The sequence below is a fragment of the Vanessa atalanta genome, chromosome 19 (assembly GCF_905147765.1).
Source record: "Vanessa atalanta chromosome 19, ilVanAtal1.2, whole genome shotgun sequence".
Classification (NCBI taxonomy): domain Eukaryota; kingdom Metazoa; phylum Arthropoda; class Insecta; order Lepidoptera; family Nymphalidae; genus Vanessa; species Vanessa atalanta.
This window is the reverse complement of record NC_061889.1, coordinates 3672550-3693270: the sequence shown is the minus strand read 5'-3', so window position 1 is coordinate 3693270 and position 20721 is coordinate 3672550. Positions and strand designations below refer to the sequence as shown.

The following is a 20721-nucleotide window of genomic DNA, read 5'->3' as shown; positions in this document are numbered from 1 at the left end:
ACAATGACTTTAATTGTGATAGGATCTATTTATGGAATTATTTGTTACACTCGTCCACATACGATTGCTTTCATTTTTCTTTTAACTCAGAAAAGAAATGTGAATATACTAAAAGTACATAAGAAAGAAAGTACAATATATTTACGTAATGTTATATAAGAGAATACATAAGAGTAATCAAGACAATTACTTTGTTCGCATGCAAAATAAACGTAGAAAAATAGCAAGGATTATTTTTTAAAAGATAAGTTTACTTATGAGAAATGGAATGATTCGAATTAAATGGCTTTCAGTATACTCACACTTAACTAAATGCATACATGATTCTCATAGTGTCCAAAATTAAACCAAGAAGACAATTTAGCTTCAGTCAATTGTAAACAGAGTTCAAAAAATAAACAATGATTTTTCATTTATAGAGAAACTAATAAACAATAATCGAAATTATATTTTTAATAAATAAATTAAAAATACTGTCATTTTATTGTTTCGGAACGTATTAATATTAAGGCGTATATAATTAAAAATTAAAAAAAAAAAAACTAATTCAAAAAGAAAAATGAAAGTACATCAACTGTGATCACTGTTTAAGTACGCTAGATATGATAATGTTACTTCTCGTAATGTTTCCTATTTTCACATAATTTATTATTACATTTTGTCATCTTACAAAATTAAATACAAGAACATTATTATTGATCATCAGTCTATTCATAGTTTGATATAATTTTACAATTTTGTCGATTTAACCCACATTAAATCTATCGAGTACAAGAGGCAACATAAGAGGTAACTATAACTTATAGAACAATATCTACAAAACGTTTAGTAAGACGGTAATTTAACATAAATTATTTCACAGAACCGTCGACGGCGGCTCGCACATTCAATACGCGAATATGCGAGGGGTCGTGGACGATACATAAACAACTCGTAATGTATGTATTAAAATAAATAAGTTAAAACAACCAGTGACATCGCGTCCTATGTTGCCTAATGACACATATATTGTCGCAGTACTCTTACGATAGTAATGGAGAATATACTTACATGACTAAAACTTAATAGTTTTTTTTATACACAATGACTTAGGTTATTACTTACTTAGGACATTTGTTTCTTATAAGTACTCAAATTATTTTAACCTATGGACTAATTACGTGCGCTGTGTTAATTACTGTGAGATGCGAGAGCGATTTCTACGACCTCCACGCTGAACGTGAAGGGGGAAAAAATGGCGCTCGGATCGAGGAACAACGTTTATTCTATATTCCAGATACAAAAGAAGTGAAATCGGTGTAAAAATCTATGTCGATTTTTAAGAAAACCTGAACAAGATTTTTTTTAATGTTTAATTAACAATCATAATCATAGGAACAATGACAATAATTAGTCAATCACAAAAAATCAATGTAAAAACAGAACGCATATTTTTGCGTTTTATATAAATTAGTCTAAAATCTTATATAACGCACGGTTTGGTTTATATACTGGTGCGAGTCTAAAAAAGGGGACAGAGGGGCGTGAACTACACAGGAACCATACCGACCACCGACTCGTGCGCACGGTCGTGACAACTGATTCATTGGCACAGATTATGTTATATTATTTGTCGGATTGAACTGAAATCTAAATTAATTAGTTATGATAATTCGCATGTTAACTGTGCTACTTTTAAATAATTATGTTCATAGAAATAATTTAAAAACTGATAATTTCTGACAAAACAATATAATAAACTAATTTTTGACGCAGCCAGTTAACATGCGATGTGTAGACTATCTGCGCTTGGAGCCGGTGCTCAGTACGGAGCCCGCGGGCGGTCCACGCGGCGGACCGAGACCGCGCGAGCCGCTTCACCGTTACCTACAGAGATCGCAGACAGTGGACCGTGGTCCACTACCCCACAGCAAGCGCGGTCCTCACCCAACCGAACACGCACGTGATGATTACGACCCTAACTCGATCCACGAACAGCTCAGACATCGAAACGGTACGAGGGTTACGGCGTATCGGGCGACGCTTGCCGATAAAGGGTGGAAAAAGCGATCCGAACCGCCGATACTATTTACAGGGCGTACGGATCGCGCTCAAATAAATATATCCGAATACTTACAACTAGCCGTCTATACAGGAGTCACTTTACACTTTACGCTATATGTACACGCGGCGCACAGCCTAGTTCGCACGAGCGTCCGATGTGAATAAATAAGTTAATGTTCATTGCCGCATTGGTTAGCACTACACTTGCGTGGCGAACGTGGGCGGCAGGCAGTGGTCGTCTAATACGTACACCCCTCCGCCTTCCAGCGCTCGCTTCACTAGTGACGTATCGCTGTAACAAATGAAAGAAACTTTTAATTTTGATGATAATTTTCTCTTTTTTCATATACACTTTAAAATGTTGAAACTGGATTCTGTCACAAAATAAGTAGAGTAATCAAGAGATACTGACCTATTAGCGCAATACGCCGAGTCCGCGGAGAGCCGCGACAGCCGCGGGTCGAGCGCCGCCAGCAGCCGCGCGGCGCTCTCCGTGTTGAGCGTCTTCCGCTTGCACTCCTCGGCCGCCGCGTTGTGCGCGTTCTGGCACTCGGGCACGGGCCCCTCGCACTTGCCCCACGTGTTGCGGATGACGCGCCCGCCGCCGCCCGCGTTGGCCGCGTTCTGCGCTCGCGCCTCCGCGTCCGCGGCGTTCTGCGCGCGTTTTCTCCGCCTCCGCACGCAGGCGACGGCCACTGCGGCCGCCAGCGCCGCCGCCGGGACCACGGCCGACAGCGCCGCGATGAGCGCCACGTGCCGCCCCGACAGGCTCTCCTCCTCGGGCGTCTCGTCGCCCACGCGTCTCAGGTGTCCGCCCGCCGGCTTGGCGGCCGCGAAGTCGGCTAGTGATACCGTGCAAGACTTTCCTCCCCAGCCCGTTGGACAGTTGCAATGATAGCCGTCGACGCGATCTCGGCAAGTTCCGCCGTTCCTGCAGGGGGAAGATGCGCACTCGTCGACGTCGATGCTGCAGTCCTTTCCCGCGAAACCCGGTCGACAACGACACTCGTAGTCGTTGTCCAGAACGTGACATTCTCCTCCGTTGGCGCAGGGTTTCGCTAAGCAGAAGTCCACGCGAGTTTCGCATCTCGGGCCTAGGAAGCCAGGCGCACATTGACATCTCTGCCCGTTCACTAAGTCCACGCAGGTACCTCCGTGTTCGCAAATTATTCCTGCGCAGTCGTCGATGTCGATTTCGCATCGATTTCCCCTAAAACCCGGTTTACAGCTGCATCGAAAGCCGTCTCCGGCGCGCGCGCAAGTTGCTCCATTTCGACAAGGATTAGCAGCGCAGGGGTCGGCTTCGACGGCACAGTCGACTCCCGCGTAGCCCGGAGGACACGAACATACGTAGCCGGAGGGTCGTGGTTCACATGTGCCACCGTTTCGACAAGGTTGGTCGGCGCAAGTCAGTCTTCTAGTTTCGCAGCGCGCTCCTTCGTAGCCTGATGGACAAGCGCAAGATAATTCACCGCTCTCGTCTGGAACGCAGGCGCCTCCATTTTGGCAAGGTCGGACTGCGCAGGAGTGAAGTGATTTTTCGCAATCGGGACCCGTGTACTCAGGTGGACAAACACAGGTATAACTCCCTTGCCCGGTGTTGTGGCAAGTACCCCCATTTCTACAGGGTCGATGATTCGTGCAGTAATTTAGATCTTGGTTACAAAATAGACCACCCCAACCCTCCTCGCATATGCAGTCCCACGGCTTAGAACAGGTACCGTGTACGCATCCGGGATGCCGCTCGCACTGGTCGCAGAGTTCGCCCACCCAGCCCGAATGACAACTGAAATGACAACAAAAACAAACGTCAGTAAATTATACAACGTGATAACAAGCGACAAAAAGCGTAATATGTCTTTCATCGCAACGAACAATGAATGAGGAGGATGAATGATTTAGAGTCAGGAGAACGTTAAGCGTTTAGCACAAAGGTGCGAAGTAGATACTCACATGCATTCGTCGGGCTTGAGGCAGTGGCCGTGCTCCGCATCGCAGCCGGGCAGGCATCTCGCTGCAACAAAAGGAATAGATTCGTTAGCGCATCACAAAGACAAAACGTACACAATGGAACGCTAGCGGTGGTACTTCGAAGCAAAAACGGTCGATAATTCCTCACCGGTACGCAGTTTCACGTATTAGCTTTGGAATCTACGAAGAATCGCAAAGGACACGGTAACAAAGAGAGAGGTTCGTTAGCGTCCCGAGTCGGGGGCGAGGTCACGCGCACTGATCATTTATCTTCAACTATAACCGAAGCGAGATTCCATACAAACTTTATTACTCAAATTAATTTCCTTATATGCATACCTAAAACCTACGTTCAGGGCGTACATTCCGTCCTCCGTATCCCTTTATTTCATAAAGATATAATATTGGATTCTAAACATTTATATTTTATTCGGACGTGATGTATTACGAACGTAATATGTGCGCATCGTTAACCGTGTGATTTACGTGTTATACTCGGCGAACCTTACCCTGTTCTGGCTTTACCATGTAATGAAAATGTAATGGAATAATCTTGAATGTACGTGTGCATTGCGGTTTAAGTACAGAAGAAGGTATTAATAACAAAAAGAAAAGAAGTAATGGCACAGTGAGCGTTGTAAAAAATAGTGTTTTGAAATGAGAAGTGCGGTGCGGCGTCGTATCGGTCGGGTGCGCATGGGCAAGTTATCGGAGCGAATACAAAGGGGGCAGATAGCGCGGGGAGTCTAACCGTCACTCGACCGTTACTAGTCCCCTAACTCACTAGAAAAATACTAAGACGGCGCCATTTTGTTCGCCACATTACCTATCCTAATGCATATTTAAGTCTGGCTTTCGCGTTCTAAATTGAACGAGGAAACTGTTCTGGTCGGCTATATCTCTGGATTTCCGAGCTCAGTGGCGGAGATATAATAAAGGAGATTAGCCCGCCCGCCGCTCCCTAGACCGTAATATAGGTTTAAACTCAGCCGGGCTAACACAAAGCCCTCCGAACTCTCTCAGAGCGTTCGCAAATCCGCTTACGATTCACTCAGCTAAATTGGTAAAGTTATTTAATATTTATTCGCCATGGCGTATCACGGTTGTTGTAGATGAAATTGAAAATATAATTCACTTTCACGGATTGCAGTATTTACTTTCGCAAGTTGAATCTTATGTTTCTTAAAAATATTTTAAACCTTTGTATGGCTATTTATAGCGTTAAATATCGAATAGTTTAAGGAGGCATAGAGAATAGAAACAAGGTCGGCATCAAGAGACATCAAAGGTTTTTGAGTAGCTGTAACTTAAATTATGATTGAACTATCCAGTACACATGCTCGAGTTTCCTTATCGAAGCCCTTGAACGTTAGTAAATCGGGAGTCATAAAAATTACACTTCAAGAAAAGTATTAGGTTAAGTGTGCACGAGAGCTTCTTTATGGATGTTTACCGCTCCCCTAGCTATTAATTATTATCAATGAGTACGAACCGTATCGATTTCTAATGGTAAGGCACGCCGCACTGCGACTGGCCAATGCTATACAAAATACGAAACAACTTTGGCCTTTGCGAGGTCAGGTAAAGACAAAAAGCGTCCTCCGAGGAAGACGCACACGTGTTCAGAGTCGAGCAAATATTTAACTGTTCAGACATCTGTTTCTATTCGAAGCGGAAATTAGGTGCGCGTGGGATTGGATTTGCAACTCCGCACAGAAGGTAATATTCGTGAGAACTCCACTCTCGCTAACAATTAGGCGAAATTAAGCGGCCGTAAAGGGGTTCGCTTGCGATGTTTACCCTATCATTAAGAAGGAGAGCTGGACGATCGAGATAATGCCGTCGGGACATGCAAATAAGTTTTCGGGATGTTATGCTTTCCCAGAAAACGAGATACCGTTCGGCAGATGTGAGGCAAGTTTCATGACACGGTCAAGTACAAAGTTTATTTCGATTGGAGTTTGGTTCTCGTTTAAAGGTGTTTTTGACCCGGTTCGCGGCGTCTGTATTGCGCTCGTGGAGCGATGTGTGCGTGTGCAAGCGTAGAGCGGTGTTTTCATTTCATTATGGCCGCTTCATTCGCTTTTACATTTTCGTAATCACCGAAGTACTCACGTACTACGGGCGACGTTTAGATCTTCCATTGTATTTCATATGTAACTAAAACTAGCTGAGAGAAAGTAAAATATTATTAAAGTTTCTCACACGGCATGTTAAGAAATTTCTCGCCCATCATAAATAGTTGGCATATTTCTCGACCGCAACTGTTTACTTTTACCAGAAAATTGTGATTTCGTGGTTATCCCGTCGCGTGGTTGTCCTAGGATCGCATGGCTAGCGGGCGGACAGCCCTGGCGTGCGAGCGGGATGGAGCGCTACGCGAAGCAAGGTGCGGTGTCTCTCTCTCGCGCGTTTTTTTGCGGCGCCGGAGTGTGGGAACGCGGCGGCAGGTGGGGCTGCCGAGATTGCGACGCGACATCCGCCCGCCACAATGCATCTTGAGACGCACCGCTTTGTTTTACAATACAAGACGCGATGTGTTTAACATACGTCAGAACGTCGTAATGACGTTTGAAACGTTTAGATTTTTTATTGACAGCCATCCGCTTGATCGCGATTCATTAGAATTGCAAATCAATCGCTGTTTTGCTCTGCGGAACTGGGAAAAGTGGGTGCAATGTAATCAACGAGTCTAATCACTTTAACGCCGACTTTCTTTGTAAATCAAATTAATTGATACGAGGAGAATGTACAGTTTTTAATGAAGTCACATTAGGAAATATATTTAAAATGTTCCTATGAAAGTGATAATAAAAAGGGCAGGGCATTGATGTGTGTCGCTAATGAGACGCGCGGGCGGTGTATTCTCTTGCTTTTGTTTACAAATCTGGCAGCATTCAAAGACCACACCGGCTCGATCGGTCGCACGCTCGCCGTTAAACATGTGACAATACTTTAAAGTAAATTAATTTAAATATCTATTTTAGTTATATCGATAGCTAAAAACTAAACTGAATCGAAGTATTTTTTTATGATTTATCATCGCGGTCCGACTTGAGGGAATTGAATTAACAAAACATTAATGTTGGTGATTTAGTTTATGCCGCGCAATAAATTTTAATGACGGATGAAGATACATATCTAGAATTAAATATTTGAATCAACGATCCGACGATTATAAAACGAATTTAAAGGAAATAATTAAAATGTAACAAGATGAGATTTTTTTTTAAAACAATAACTTTTAGAAATGTAATGAATTTGGTAACAGCTGAAATATTATTAATGTGTTAAAAGGAAGCGACGTGTCGATGCGGTCATATTTAGGTTTTTGAACTCAAGAATTTTGTTGGAGACCTCAATATTAAAGGTCATTAACATTACTAAAGTAGATTTTTTTGAATAAAAAAAAACAGTTTTTAAGTAAACTTATAAATATTACAGTAAACTTGTATGCGAATTATTTTATTTTAACAACATTTTAGGATGGATATAGTTCCTGCGGATTATGGGAGGTTGCGAACCTCCCTTGACCTCGATGACTCAGTAGTATTGAGGTTAGAATGTGCCACGTGAAAGGTCATGTTTAAATTAGGTTTATTAGAGGATGTTCGACCGAATTTGTCATCGTAACCCATTAATGAGGAAGACTGTATTTAGGAATGCTATTTTAATAATCATTCGCGGGCGCTACGCACACCGACTGACAGATGTCACTATATAAATGTATTACGAAATCAACTTACGTTTCGAGCAGTAATCCCCGGTCCACCCGGTCTTGCAAACTATTTCACCAGAGGGAGAACAAGTGTAGTGTCCAAAAGCATCGTCTCTTGGTCTGCAGAGAACTTCACACCCTGGTCCGTAGTAGTGCGCTGCACACGTAACCCGATAGGATAGCTTCAGGTGTGCTCCACCTACATTGCCCCACCGCTGTTCCTCCTCTATCCATGGCCCTCCAACGTCAGCTATGCTCTGCTTTGTCATCCGCGCAATGAGTGAATCTGAAATAAGAAAATATTTTAACATACGAATTCCAACTCTATACAAAGCGCAAAAAGATACACATTCTTCTAATGCTTCCACAGAATGAGATCGAAATCTCGTAAGGATAACGACACGGCTTAATTCGATAAAGAAAAAGTAATTTGTTTATCAGCGTGGGAAAGGGTATGGAAGCAAATTGACCTGTTACTGTGGCCTGTTTGACGCCCGCATTCAAACGCGAGATTTCATTGTTCCCAAGCGTGATTCACTGTTTTGGTTCGTTGGCGCCCGTTTGATTGATTAAGAGTTTCAACCACATTCTTGCATCGTGTAACTAGTTACTTAAACTATTTCCAGCTAATAAGCGCTGTTATAAGTAGAAAACGTTGGAAAAAAATTGGAAGTACGAGAGCAAGGAAGGCTAAGCTCGCATAACTGCCAACAAAAAGTGTTCCGCGCAAACTACCCGCACTGATTAAAAAAATAAACTGCCAATCCATTCATCAAAGAGATGTGAGTTGTGAGACGGAGGCGCGCTGGGAAACCTTAGCGTCGACCAGTTCCTTTATTTATCTCTCTTCGTGTATGTCCACTTTTTCTCTTTTTGCTACGCTCGACGTTACATTCCTAAGCCGGTAATCCCGACAGCAGATAAAATTAAACCAGACGCGAAACAAAATTAAAAGGTATATAAAAACGATCGATCCCAACTAATTTCGTGGCGTATGGCATTCGATAGCATAGGATTGTTCTTCGGTATTGTATGGGGTGTCAGCGATAAAGCATATCGAGTAATGAGAATGCATTTATCTTCAATCGACTCATTTTTATTTTGTTTACAATCTAAATTTATTAAAACCTCCCAACGTTTTATTTTTTTAATACAAAGTTAAGGTGAGATAAAAGTTTTTACTTGACGTTTCTTACGCAATTCTTTATTATCTGTAATAAGTGACGAAGGCTCGCGATGCGAAGCCGGAATACCTCAGTGTATACAATTGAACGTAAGCTTACACCGATCGTATCTGTGCAATAAATCTAGAAGATAAAACACGTACCTACACTCGGAGCTCGCCCAACGAAAATATAATAAATATCAATAAATTCAATCCGCGATCGATTCGAATAGAAATCGTAAATCGTGTTATTGGATAGATTTTAGCGCGTGAACTCGCAAAACCTTTTATCGTCATATCGTACGAACGTGATCGACAATCGAAATAAAAGAAAGAACAATATCTAATATACAACATTATAAATCTTTGTGTGGTAATTTTAGAGGATGGTGTAATATGATACGTTCGTTACAAAGAAGCGTTATTAAAGCGAAGTGCAGAGTTCGGAGGGAATTAGAAAAATGATGTGTGGGAACGGAGCCGGAGCGGCGTGCAATTTAGTTCGAATGTGCGCAGAGAATTATGGCAACCGTGCACTTGGCTCAGGTGCGCTAGGGTTGCTACCCGAGTGATATATGAGCGTTTGGACATCGTACGTTAGTATCTTTTATAAAATGAACTTGATAAATTAACCATCATATATTTAAAGTATGCATATGTGAAAACGTTACATCCTTACATTATAGCCAACCCAGACAGCTGTAATTTGTAGGAAAATTGCTCAACGCTTTTTGCCTTCTACGTACAATAAAGAAGTTAAAAGATTTCATTCGCTGTTGCGGCTCCGGTACAAATTACACTCATCATCCCAAATTATTGTCGAAACGATATTAAATGAAGGTGTATCCTATTGCGTCTATTAATGTAGTTCCAATTTACAAATAAATAACACATTTAAAGCAGAACGGGGCAACAACACCGGTACGTGCTGGTCTGACGTCTCATAACCTGTAATTACGTGCCCAGAGGTCACACAAATAAACTAAGAATAAATTCACCGATACAAACAAAAGAAAGCGAAATAACAGATAATTTGACTGAGCTCGATATCAGAGGCGGACGAAGTCGATTTGGTGTATTTTAAACGCGATTTTAGGGAAGACAGGGGATGGGATCACGCGAACCGGCTTCCGTTGATCGTCGATCAATCAATAAGGCCACCGGATGCTCGTTCTAGTTCATTATATAGGTTGTGGATTGACAACTAGTACTCGATCTGGTTCGGCGATGGTCTAATTGCTGAGAGCTCGCGTCGAACATGAATGAAAACGAAATCGCCATGTTTTTGTCCCGTTTTAGAGGCGAATCATTGACAGTTGTCTCGATTTCTCGTTTTAGACACCTGCCTAACCGGCCGACACGTTGCCGCTGGCGCTGTGGGAAACGGCATCTCATCAATGGACCGTGTACACAAACGACTCACTTCTTTTGTTTATAAAACTGTCCACTTCTAATGCTCGACGTGTATTTGAGTTCGAGTGCGCGCTCGTCGTCGCGCCCTGCGTTAGATAAACAGTCGCACAATCTCGTGTCAGTATTTGAGGGTTTAAGGCTCTCCGGCAATTCGAAATATAACACCCAAACCTTTAGTTTTTAACAATAAAAAAAACTCGCAAAATACTAACATTTAAAGAAGAAATATAGTTTATTAAATATTATTATTAATAATAATTGTAATTTTACAGGAGAAAGATCCGTCACATAACAGCATCATAATCGGATCTCGTTGGTAATATTAGGCAGCGGCCCCGCGGCTGTTTACTTCGCGCCAGACCAGACACGTAATTGCCTTACGTATCTGTTATCACTACTCTCTTTTCACACGCTCCTATTCTTGTTCAAACAATACGTAGGTGTAAATCGAGACAGTGCAATAATCGTAAACGAAGTGGCGACTCGATAAACAAAACGCACAGGGTGAGACATTGTTGCTCACCTATTATCCGGAGCATGTGCTTAGCATCTGTCGACAGCGCTTCCCGAGTGAGCCAACGCCTGTTACATCATAAATTGAGCCTTCCGGACCGTCTTCCGTGATTTTTTATCCAGTCAAGCCATACGACGACGAAAGATGAAGTGTAAACTAAAGTCTATTTCCTCGGAGGCAAGTTTTTAGCATTATGTAAACAATACATTAGGCCGTTAGTGCATTCCAGGTGCAACCCCGACTGCCTCGGGCGACGCACAAAAGATTTCGGTGAAGGAGCGAGCGACGTCAGAATTGCAAGCGAACCAGTCCATTGTCGGGCGGGTATTTGTTTAGTACAAGAATCCCATTCTACGTCCCCGTAAGCCATCAACTCATTGTTGCATTCATACTTATCTGTGATATATTGCATACTTTGGTTTTGTGTAGCTATTATTCGCGTTTCTTGGATGTTTTCTGTGCTATATCCTAAGATGTAGGGTATCTCGGTAACCACACAACATAATTCCTTTTGAATGCAGCTTTATTATATTAGAAAAAACTGAATGTGATTTAATTAAACATTAGCCCAATGGGTCGATAGTGAGTGAACACAAACGGCGTGCATGTAACCTGTTATTATGGTTGATTAGATTTCTGTTGGTAACATTTCTCGGTAGTGCGTCGGCGCCGCCCATCGCTCCCGCGCCGTATTAAAAATATACCCGTCCTCTTAAGCTATCCACTTCGAACGCTAATGATTTTCGGTAAACCGGCCCGTAACACTCCTCCGTATCTTTAAATCTCTTTTAAGTAAATCACCCACAGTTTTTGTTACCCGGTCAGGAGTAGTAATTATGTCGGTCAGAGTGCAGCGGGATGAAAAACTAATTAAGAAATGGGCGTCACCAGTCAGTTTTCGCGTTCGCTATTTTGTATTTTTAAAATATCGAATCAGACAGAGCTAATCGTTGCTCTTTTGTTTTATTTAAATACATTGATTTATTAATTCATCTATGTCGAGAGTTGTGTGGATACACGCAGCGAATTATTTTGATGTATTTACGTTTGTGCGGTAACAACTCATTGGTAATCGTTTTTTTGGTCACGCCATGTCGCATGTAAGCCGTAAAACTGTCGATTCTTTATTGGGCGTTTAAACTACGGCTGGTATCGTCGAACGCAATAAGCCAAACTTTAAAATCGATTCCATCGAACATACATTATTTTAGATGATAGTTATCTGAATCTATTTGGCATATGGCAAACATACGTGTTATTTTTTAGATAGCAGCATTACGTGAGGATAAATATACGTTATCGTGTTATCCTCCAATAAGCAATGAATAATTTCGTCTAGGTATCGGTCATCGTCCATCGGAATATATTAGAACATTTCTACTAAATTTTCGTCCTACAGAAGGCTGAGTTTATTAGAATACGACGAGCATTGCGAAGCGACTCACGCGCGCCGCCGCGTGCTTTGAACACCAATCGTCCACACCATGGGAACATTTTTGTCTTCCACGATATGATAATATAAGCATTCAAATATACATACTGTCCGTTAAATGCACGATAAACACCCAGAATTACAGTGAAATCTGAATGTGAGCGAGTCGTGACAAACGTGATATGAATTATACAAAAAATTCAAAGTTTTCATGACACTTTTTTTATCATAATCGCCGTAAAAATGTACGAAATTGACTTACCATCAGATCTTGACGTCTCGTTCGTGTCGTGCCACGCTTCGACTATAAGCGAGAAGGTTCCCTGAAAACAAAAGAATACAATTATAACAAAATAAAAATCGAGTTAGCTATAAATGGAAAGTTTATTAAACGACTATAAAGTTAAAGGTACATTCTTCACTTAAAAGTTCAACCAGTACGCGTTGGTGTCGCTCGTCCCACAATGAGATAACCCAAGATATCCTACCATCTTAAGCCGAGACCTTTAAAATGGGTGCGGCGCTCGAGCATTTCAAATATTTCCTTTACTTTACGACGTCGTTCAGTATGGCGGATGAGTGTAAATTAACAACATGATAGACAGGTGAACCAAGGAGCAGATGGTTGAATTGTTATAATACGAGCTAAAAATACAACTAGCGCAATAAGGCGAATGCTGGAGTACTTAATGCCCAATATGGTATAGTGTAATGTTACCGTCGCTTCGAAAATAAAAAAAAAATGTTAACGGGTGCGTATCAGATAGTGAGCTATTGACATTTGTCGGTGTTTACATAAGGAGGCGAAACGGCAGTCGAAAATCGATTATCAGTGATAAGACGCGGAGTCAACAGCTTGTAGGCGCCCGTCAACTTTATCAATGGCTTTTATGACGATTCGAATTTCGTTCATGCAAAAATGTGTAAAATTGTTGCGCTTTATGAAATTTCTCTCATCGTTCCCGTGAAACCGGTTGTCACTAACATAAAAAAAGAGAGGCGTCATTCCGATACAGCGAACACATACAATATAATAGTTGCACTATAAAATTTAATTACAGTAGACTTAGGAATTTTGAACTAGAATGATATATAAGCAATGATAGTTCTAATCGTGAAATTATCTTTTTTCTTTCTAAAACTAGTCGCGATCTAATCAATAATAATTAAATTTAATTAACTTATAATTGGGATATGTTAATGTCATGACTGCACAAAGTATCAAAATAATTAATTCCGGTTCCATTAAGTTGAATTTTTTTAGGTTTAGATCAAAATGAATGATTAGTGACCCAATTTAATTTGGAATGATAATTCGATGCGTGACACGTTTTGATAATAACAGGTAAGCGAAGTAATTGAAGAAAAAAAAAACAGGTCACTTAATATCAATACGGTAATCAGACGGCGATGACCGATGACGATAAATGACGTTTTAAATCCTCAAAAACAGTCGAGGCCCGTGACCAAATGTAATCAGATACATACACGTCACAAGTCGTCTGCAGCTGCGCCTAACGGATGTAAAGGGTCACCATTTTAATTTCTTCATAAGATCACCACACGAACTCTTAAGGAGTGATTCAGATCTGACAGATGTCCCCCATTGTCAATTAGCTTGATGAATGAAAACACAATTTACATCAGCGAGAACTAACAATGAGCTATTTGCATAGGAACTGATATGAGCCTCTCTAACGAACAATAATCATTGTCGGATGGTGGAAATCAATAGTAGAAATCCAGTTTCCCAACGCACATCACACGGCTGCATACGGTAAAAATGCACGGGTTTTTGCCTTGCCTTTAGACGTAGTCGGGCAACGCGTAATAAAAGCTTTCGATACATAGTTTTGACGAATTTATAATAAGTGAGCATCGTTTAATACATTGACAACACAAGCGGACGTGTTATCGAACATTACTGAATACCAAACAGTCGAGACCCGATTGTACGACTAAACGAATTTGAACCTTAATCACTGCAAGTACCTTTCGTCAATGTAACGTCAATTTAACGTAAACTGTTCTCTGTCTCTATAAGGAGCGAGGACACGGTTGTCGAAATAAATTAATATGATTTGTTTGCATGATCAAATATGGTGGGTCGTAGTATACGGCGTATTGATTTGTTAATCGAGTATGGAGAGCGCATTTCGGTCAGCTGTAGTCGGGCGTAAGTATATGCCGGTTCCCACGACAGTGACTCTCGAGGCAGTCCATAAAAAGCGGACGACGACGTAAGCGTACGTGTACAGGTAGCCTTTATAAACGTGCCGAGCCGGAGATACCGTATACTTATAATACTTGCTCGGGCTTGTCTACTGGAGGAAATCTCCTCGCTAGTGTATAATCAACTTTATTTATAAAATCCTACTTGACATTCAATCGTTTCGATTTCATTGCATTGTTTTAAATTTTCATATATCGGTCATTGTAAACTTTAATTATCTGGCATTTAATATATTAAAATAACATTTACGGTTTTCGATATCGTGGGATAGTACCATATCGTGGATCATAAACAATCCCTTTGAATGCGATGCGTTAAATTGTATTACTGGCTCAAACGAATGCAATAGAACGATATCGTGGTCTGAAAGCCGGGAAATTATTTGATAATCGTTTTACGAGGGTGCTTAAAGAGGCGACTTCCATATCAGAGCCTGTTTTGTTATTAATTAAAGACCCGAAATGTAAGGATACGTGGGAAAGGATTCGTATTTTTACGTTTTGTTTTTAATCTCCATGTGTTTGGGATGGTTTACAGCTCCTTGGACAAAAGGTATAATCAGGTGACCGCTACTTTCGCGCATCTTTCATGCACGTGTTTCGGTCGCCATTGTTTGTGTAACTTATTTATTGTTTTGTTTGCCTTTGTTCAATGAAAGCGCGTGAAACTGCAACAGATGGTATGTATTTTGCTTATCACTATTACTCACTATTTGTACCAAAACAATAGTTGATTTTTGACTATGTAATTCGAAATAAGGATTTTTTGTACATGAAACTGTTTAAAATTTAATAAAATATACCTATTGGATTATTATTTTTTCGTCCAATGGCAGAAGCCGGATAGTAAAACATAAAAAAAAGATCATGAGCTTGTTACAACATGAGAAAATATCTAGTTATTTGGAACACAAATAGCCGGGCAAGTGGAAGAGTCGTGATTTCATATTTCACACTTCACTAGTGTGGTAACATCGTTTCGGACAGGTTTTTAACATTTAACTATACCCCGACAAGAATTAGACTCGGATTTTCAAGCCTTTAAAATAAGGTTTGATATGCAACGACCTCTTATATTCAGACAAAATTGTTCGAGGAAGATAAGATTTTTATAAAACCATACGTCAAATTAAAAGATATGCAAATTTCAATGTCTGCTCAATATAGAACTTGAAGCGTGAAGTATTAAAGCGATTCAAACTTGTATAATCCAAATTATTAATGCTTTTAATTAAGTATATCTCTTTCTATTTTGGTATCGCCTTTACTCAGACCATTGACCTGATGATTCATAATACAAATTGGACCTTTAAATTAAATAAGTGTACATGCTATGTAACATAAACATCGTATTTGATACCGTGTGAATGAGAGATTTCGTGTACAAATATTCTCGTACAAAAAATATCCAGGTCGACATTTTATTGGCGACAGTACACATGCATTCGGTTAGAATGCTAAGCAGTTTCGTGGTAAACACGAATAACTATGGCGAGCGGTATTAAGCCTATATGTTATACTGTTAAATTGTGAATACCATTACGTTCACGTTGTGTTCATTTTTCGAGATACTCCGTCGAGTGGTCGGATCATACCTGTTGGTATACTGAACCGTCTGTTGCAGCGCATATAGACAAAAGACGTCAAAGCGAGCGACCTCGCGGTCTATGTGAACTTATGACGTTCCACATTTAAATTGTTAAGAGAGAAATTTTTGTTTGCTCTCAGAAATGGTATTGACTAATGGAAGCGTTAATGTTAAAGAGAAAAGTTTCGTGATTGGTTGATAGGATTTTTGGTATTCGACCAGAATGTGATTTATACTACTATAACATTTTAGTGGCTCTTTCAAAAGCAAAAAATAATTTCAATGTAAATCAAGATATTTTGAATCAAAAATATTTATTGGATATTATGAAACTGAATTATTGTCAGTTATAATAACATTTAACGAAATTTTTAATTACTGTGCAACAATTAAGAGAGAAAAAAACATAGTTAAATTCACATAACTTTAGTTTAGAATTAAAAAGGTTAAGAAACTTAAAATAAATTGTTAATAGTCAAACATCACAATAATTATCATGGCGGCTATAAAACGCCAGTGCCACAAATACTTGGGAAAAGTAAACATTGAGGTGACCATCGTAAAGAAATTAACCGAGATTCGTTATGAAAGGATTAATTACCGCTGTCTGTTTTACTGGGAAGCATTAAAAAGTCGAAAAACGGGTCGTAAATATAACGAAATGTTACACTTTATATCTATGACGATTAGGAACGTAGCTAGGAAACATTAAGACAGACGTAACAACTTTTTCGACGCTAACGACCATACGGAGGTCGTATACACGAAATAAGTCAGACATTAACAATTTATTGCCCTCAATTACAATCATCGCGAAAAAAGCGACTTCAAGAACGGAATTCTGGACTTTTGAATCTGGACGAATTTAAAAAAAAAAACAGACTTTAATTTCACATGGCATCACCGGCATTCAGCAGACGGACCGTACTCAGGACTCGAGGAATTCCAAAAATGAAAATGTCGGCCATAAACAACGGAATGATTTGAATGAAACATAATTAAAAAAATAAAAGCGGACTTAACAAATTTCGGGTGATGCCCGCTCCGGGCCCCGCTCCGCAGTGATCGACGATAAGCCCTGAGAAGGGTGAAGCGATGAAACCTAAGCCACGTTGAAAAACAAATCTCGTGATCGGTTCATCCGGATTTCTTTCGAGGATGACGCGCGATGCCGCTTCCAATACAAGTTTAGACATGATTCTTATACGATACGTATCTCGAGCTTTTTACCTAATCCACTTTGCATACCTGAGCTAGCGATGAAATAAAATTAAACGACACCGATGAGTAAGAATCTTGTTATAGATGTAACTAGGATATTAGCCCGTTTATATTCTCTACACGGCAGACGCTGTGGAAATAAACTGAAAATTGTTTAAATATACAAAAGCTCAACGCAAACGGTAACCGTAATCTTAATTTGCATCAACATTGGTCTCGCGGCTTTCCCAGGACGTTTCCTCTTTGATTCCGCAATGAGTGGATTTTTCTCGTCATCGTATTCGTTTCGAATCGGTCATTCTGATTCGCGAGTTCTCGCGGAGGTTCCCAGACTATGATCGGCCTTTGACACGTCCATAAATTCGTCGAAGTACGTACGAAGCACGTAAGTACCGCGCCTCCTCCCATACTAAATAATGGCAGCGCTTTATTCGCGCTGTTGCGGATACGACTAGAGCATGTGAGTCGCTCGCGATGCGACTCAGTATTCCTAGAAATATCGCGCGTGTGATGAATAAAGACTGGAACGCAAGGAATTTCATCATTGCAGATTTAAAGGCCCATCGAGCCCTAGCTTTACGTGAGAACGAGCCGGGAGTCGAGACGCGCGACTTCAACTCATAAAATGGAACACATATTTTTATTTCATAATATAGCGATTTAAGAATGTTGCAATGATCTTGACCTTTTCGATTAGAGTGTGATTTACATCGTCCGCGTAATGTGCACATTTGTCATATAAAAGAAAAAAAATTATAGACGAATTAGCTTTGGGCTCCTACTATAAATCCAATTCTTTAAACAATTTTATTAGCCGTAAATGTTAGAGGCGTAGTTAAAATGTCAGAATTTAACCATAAACTAGCGGTTGATTTAAAAAAGGAGTATTTTCTTAGGAGCTCGTCTCAAATGTACCATAATAACAAGACCGGTAAACTTTAGTGTCTATTCATTCTCTTGATGAGCTTATTTTCTTTATCTCTTCTATGACTAATCATTATTTACGATCTTGGAATTTCGATTCCCGTTTAAATGCCTTGTTATTTTAGCACCCGTGAACACTTGAAGTGGTCATTAGTTTACGTTTTATTGTGCGATAGTTTGTTTAGGCGAATTACTTTAAAATCCAGTATGCTAGTTAATTGACAGGTTGCTGCATAGCTGTTCAGTGGCTCCGAACAATGCAACCTGCGAAGTAATTATACACGCTCCGATTATTAAAATTTGAAAGTTATGAAATGGTTAATCAAGAAATAACATACACGCAATCCTGTATTCGTCCCTCGAATCAAACTACTCTTACGAGGAATTCCATTTCGCAATTCCTTTTTTTTTGTTAAGCTTTAATTGCTATTCGACGAAAAGGAGACAGATAAAAGACGGTGTAAAGAGGGAACACGATCGACTGAGGCATTCCATAGCTTCGGTAGATTATTAAAAGAAGCGGATGTAGGGGTAAGTATTTTAAGAGGATCCCGGCGCGAGCGGATCGAAATAAAGGAAATTATTAAGAGCACTCTTGGATAAAAACGCCGTAAACGGAAGTTTCTGAGGTTCGCGTACATAGCCGTCCACATATCGCGTTACGCTATGAAATTATTAAGTAATAATTTACGAACCGTGCGAAGGTTTGCGTTTTTTTTTCTGTTTTTATAAACATTTAGACTTATGTAACGCCCGCATCGTGAATCGAATAACAATGCCGGACGCGTTACTCGATTATAATTCGATCGTAATTATGGACGATTTGTGGCGCCCGCAGCCGTGTTTGGTTTTCGAATTCACGACTGTATAAGATTTTACGAGCTGTATGTATTGATTGTTAATTACTTTCTAATGAGGAATCAGACGGAGTGTATAGTTGGCGAAGTTCACACGTGACAACCGTTTACAGTCGATTCTTGTATCGTGCGTTACTGTGCTATTGTTTTGAGATTCGAATCAAACGTGACGTCATTGTAACGTTAATTTCTCAGAAACAATATACCGTATGTTAAGCTTTTCGCACATAATGATGGTATGTCGACACCGTCTACGGAGATGCTACTTTCATTTAAATTTTTACTATTATTCAGAGCGTGAAACTATTGACGAAACATGCAAAATAACTAACAATCTCTAGAATTAGTTACGCTGTTGCTTAGTCTACTTGCTCCACAATAAAGACGCGTGTTTCTTCATATTATGACATAGATGCATTAATCAGGCACTCAACTTGCGATTGATGACCTTTATATAGTCAAAATTAAAAGTATCATTATTTTCAGTCATTAAGCAGTGCAATTTGCGATGACAAGTGCAGCAATTGCATTAGTTATGACAGGATCATAAAAAAAAAGTTATTGGCGGATGTACGTCAATAAAAAATCTGAAAACGTTGCCAACGAAATAGACATTAAAATACAAATATGAACATAACTGCCTGCCTCTTTGCTTTAATTAACCTTAATTAAGTTAAAGCACGCTAGTTCTTGTCAGCGTCTCACGGTAAAAAATGATAAAGCCCGCGATGTTGCCGGCTACCTGACATTAATTCCTTCCGGTGATAGTATTGCCAGTAAATAAAATATATTTGTCGCCGAAGTAATGGTAATCTAAAAGCATCTCGAAAAATAAATAAAACAATGATAATTTATATTTCCTGCCAACCGCTTTTTTTTAATTTGAGTTGGTTTGAAGTAGTGTTGTTTCTTAACATTAAAGTTATATAGATAATAAGTAAAGGTGAGCCTCACTCTCGTTCGGGCATGGAACGCGAGTGTAACATTTCATGTTTTTGTAGGCTCTATGTGGGCCGACCTTCGTAAGCTTTGTGGGAAAGTGACTTGCCAAAACGATTCCGTTCCCAGGGACATTACAAGAAATATTTATCGATCATTTAATAAATAACCGATACTTAAAATAATTTGACTGCAATTAACCTGTTATTGATCGGTTTTATCTAACTACAATGAGATGTAGACGATTTTTCGAGATAAGACATAACAATGGCGTCGATTAGTAACATCTAACGCAATACGGATCTATGTTTAATCCATAAAAAGTATAGTTCACGGTCATTTCTGAGTAAATGAGGCGTTGCTTGTATAGCGCATGCGCGGAAATACTGTTTGGCATTTTCGTTCTATCTTTATCACATTACAGTGTCTTCTCACTCTAGCAAAGGAAAAAGACCACATTTACAGCAGGTGCTTTTTAAAATGTTATGTGTAATTCTATAGTTTTTTGCATGAAAACGTCGCAGTAACGGTTACTGAATGACAACGAATGAATGAACCCGTTCATGTCCAGGGTTTACAACCTATAAAGAGCACTACTACCCCGCAGACTTTTTAAAATGTTTAAGATGAAATTATACAAATATAAACTTTTTGCGTGTATGTGCTATGTTTGCTTTATTCCGGTCCTCAGCTTTGTCACATCC

General features: G+C 39.9%; 1 protein-coding gene across 1 annotated transcript in view; it reads right to left on the bottom strand.

The window, feature by feature from the left end:
* Positions 1-564: 564 nt before the first annotated feature.
* Positions 565-20721, bottom strand: part of LOC125071458 (neurogenic locus protein delta) — a 30210-nt gene continuing 10053 nt past the window's right edge. Inside the window, exons 3-7 of the mRNA XM_047681715.1 lie at positions 12519-12579; positions 7761-8018; positions 3997-4057; positions 2456-3829; positions 565-2335 (exon numbers count right to left, since the gene is read on the bottom strand). Of these exons, the coding sequence (XP_047537671.1) occupies positions 2242-2335; positions 2456-3829; positions 3997-4057; positions 7761-8018; positions 12519-12579 (1848 nt within the window). The 3' untranslated portion in view covers positions 565-2241. The remainder of the gene's footprint in view (positions 2336-2455; positions 3830-3996; positions 4058-7760; positions 8019-12518; positions 12580-20721) is intronic.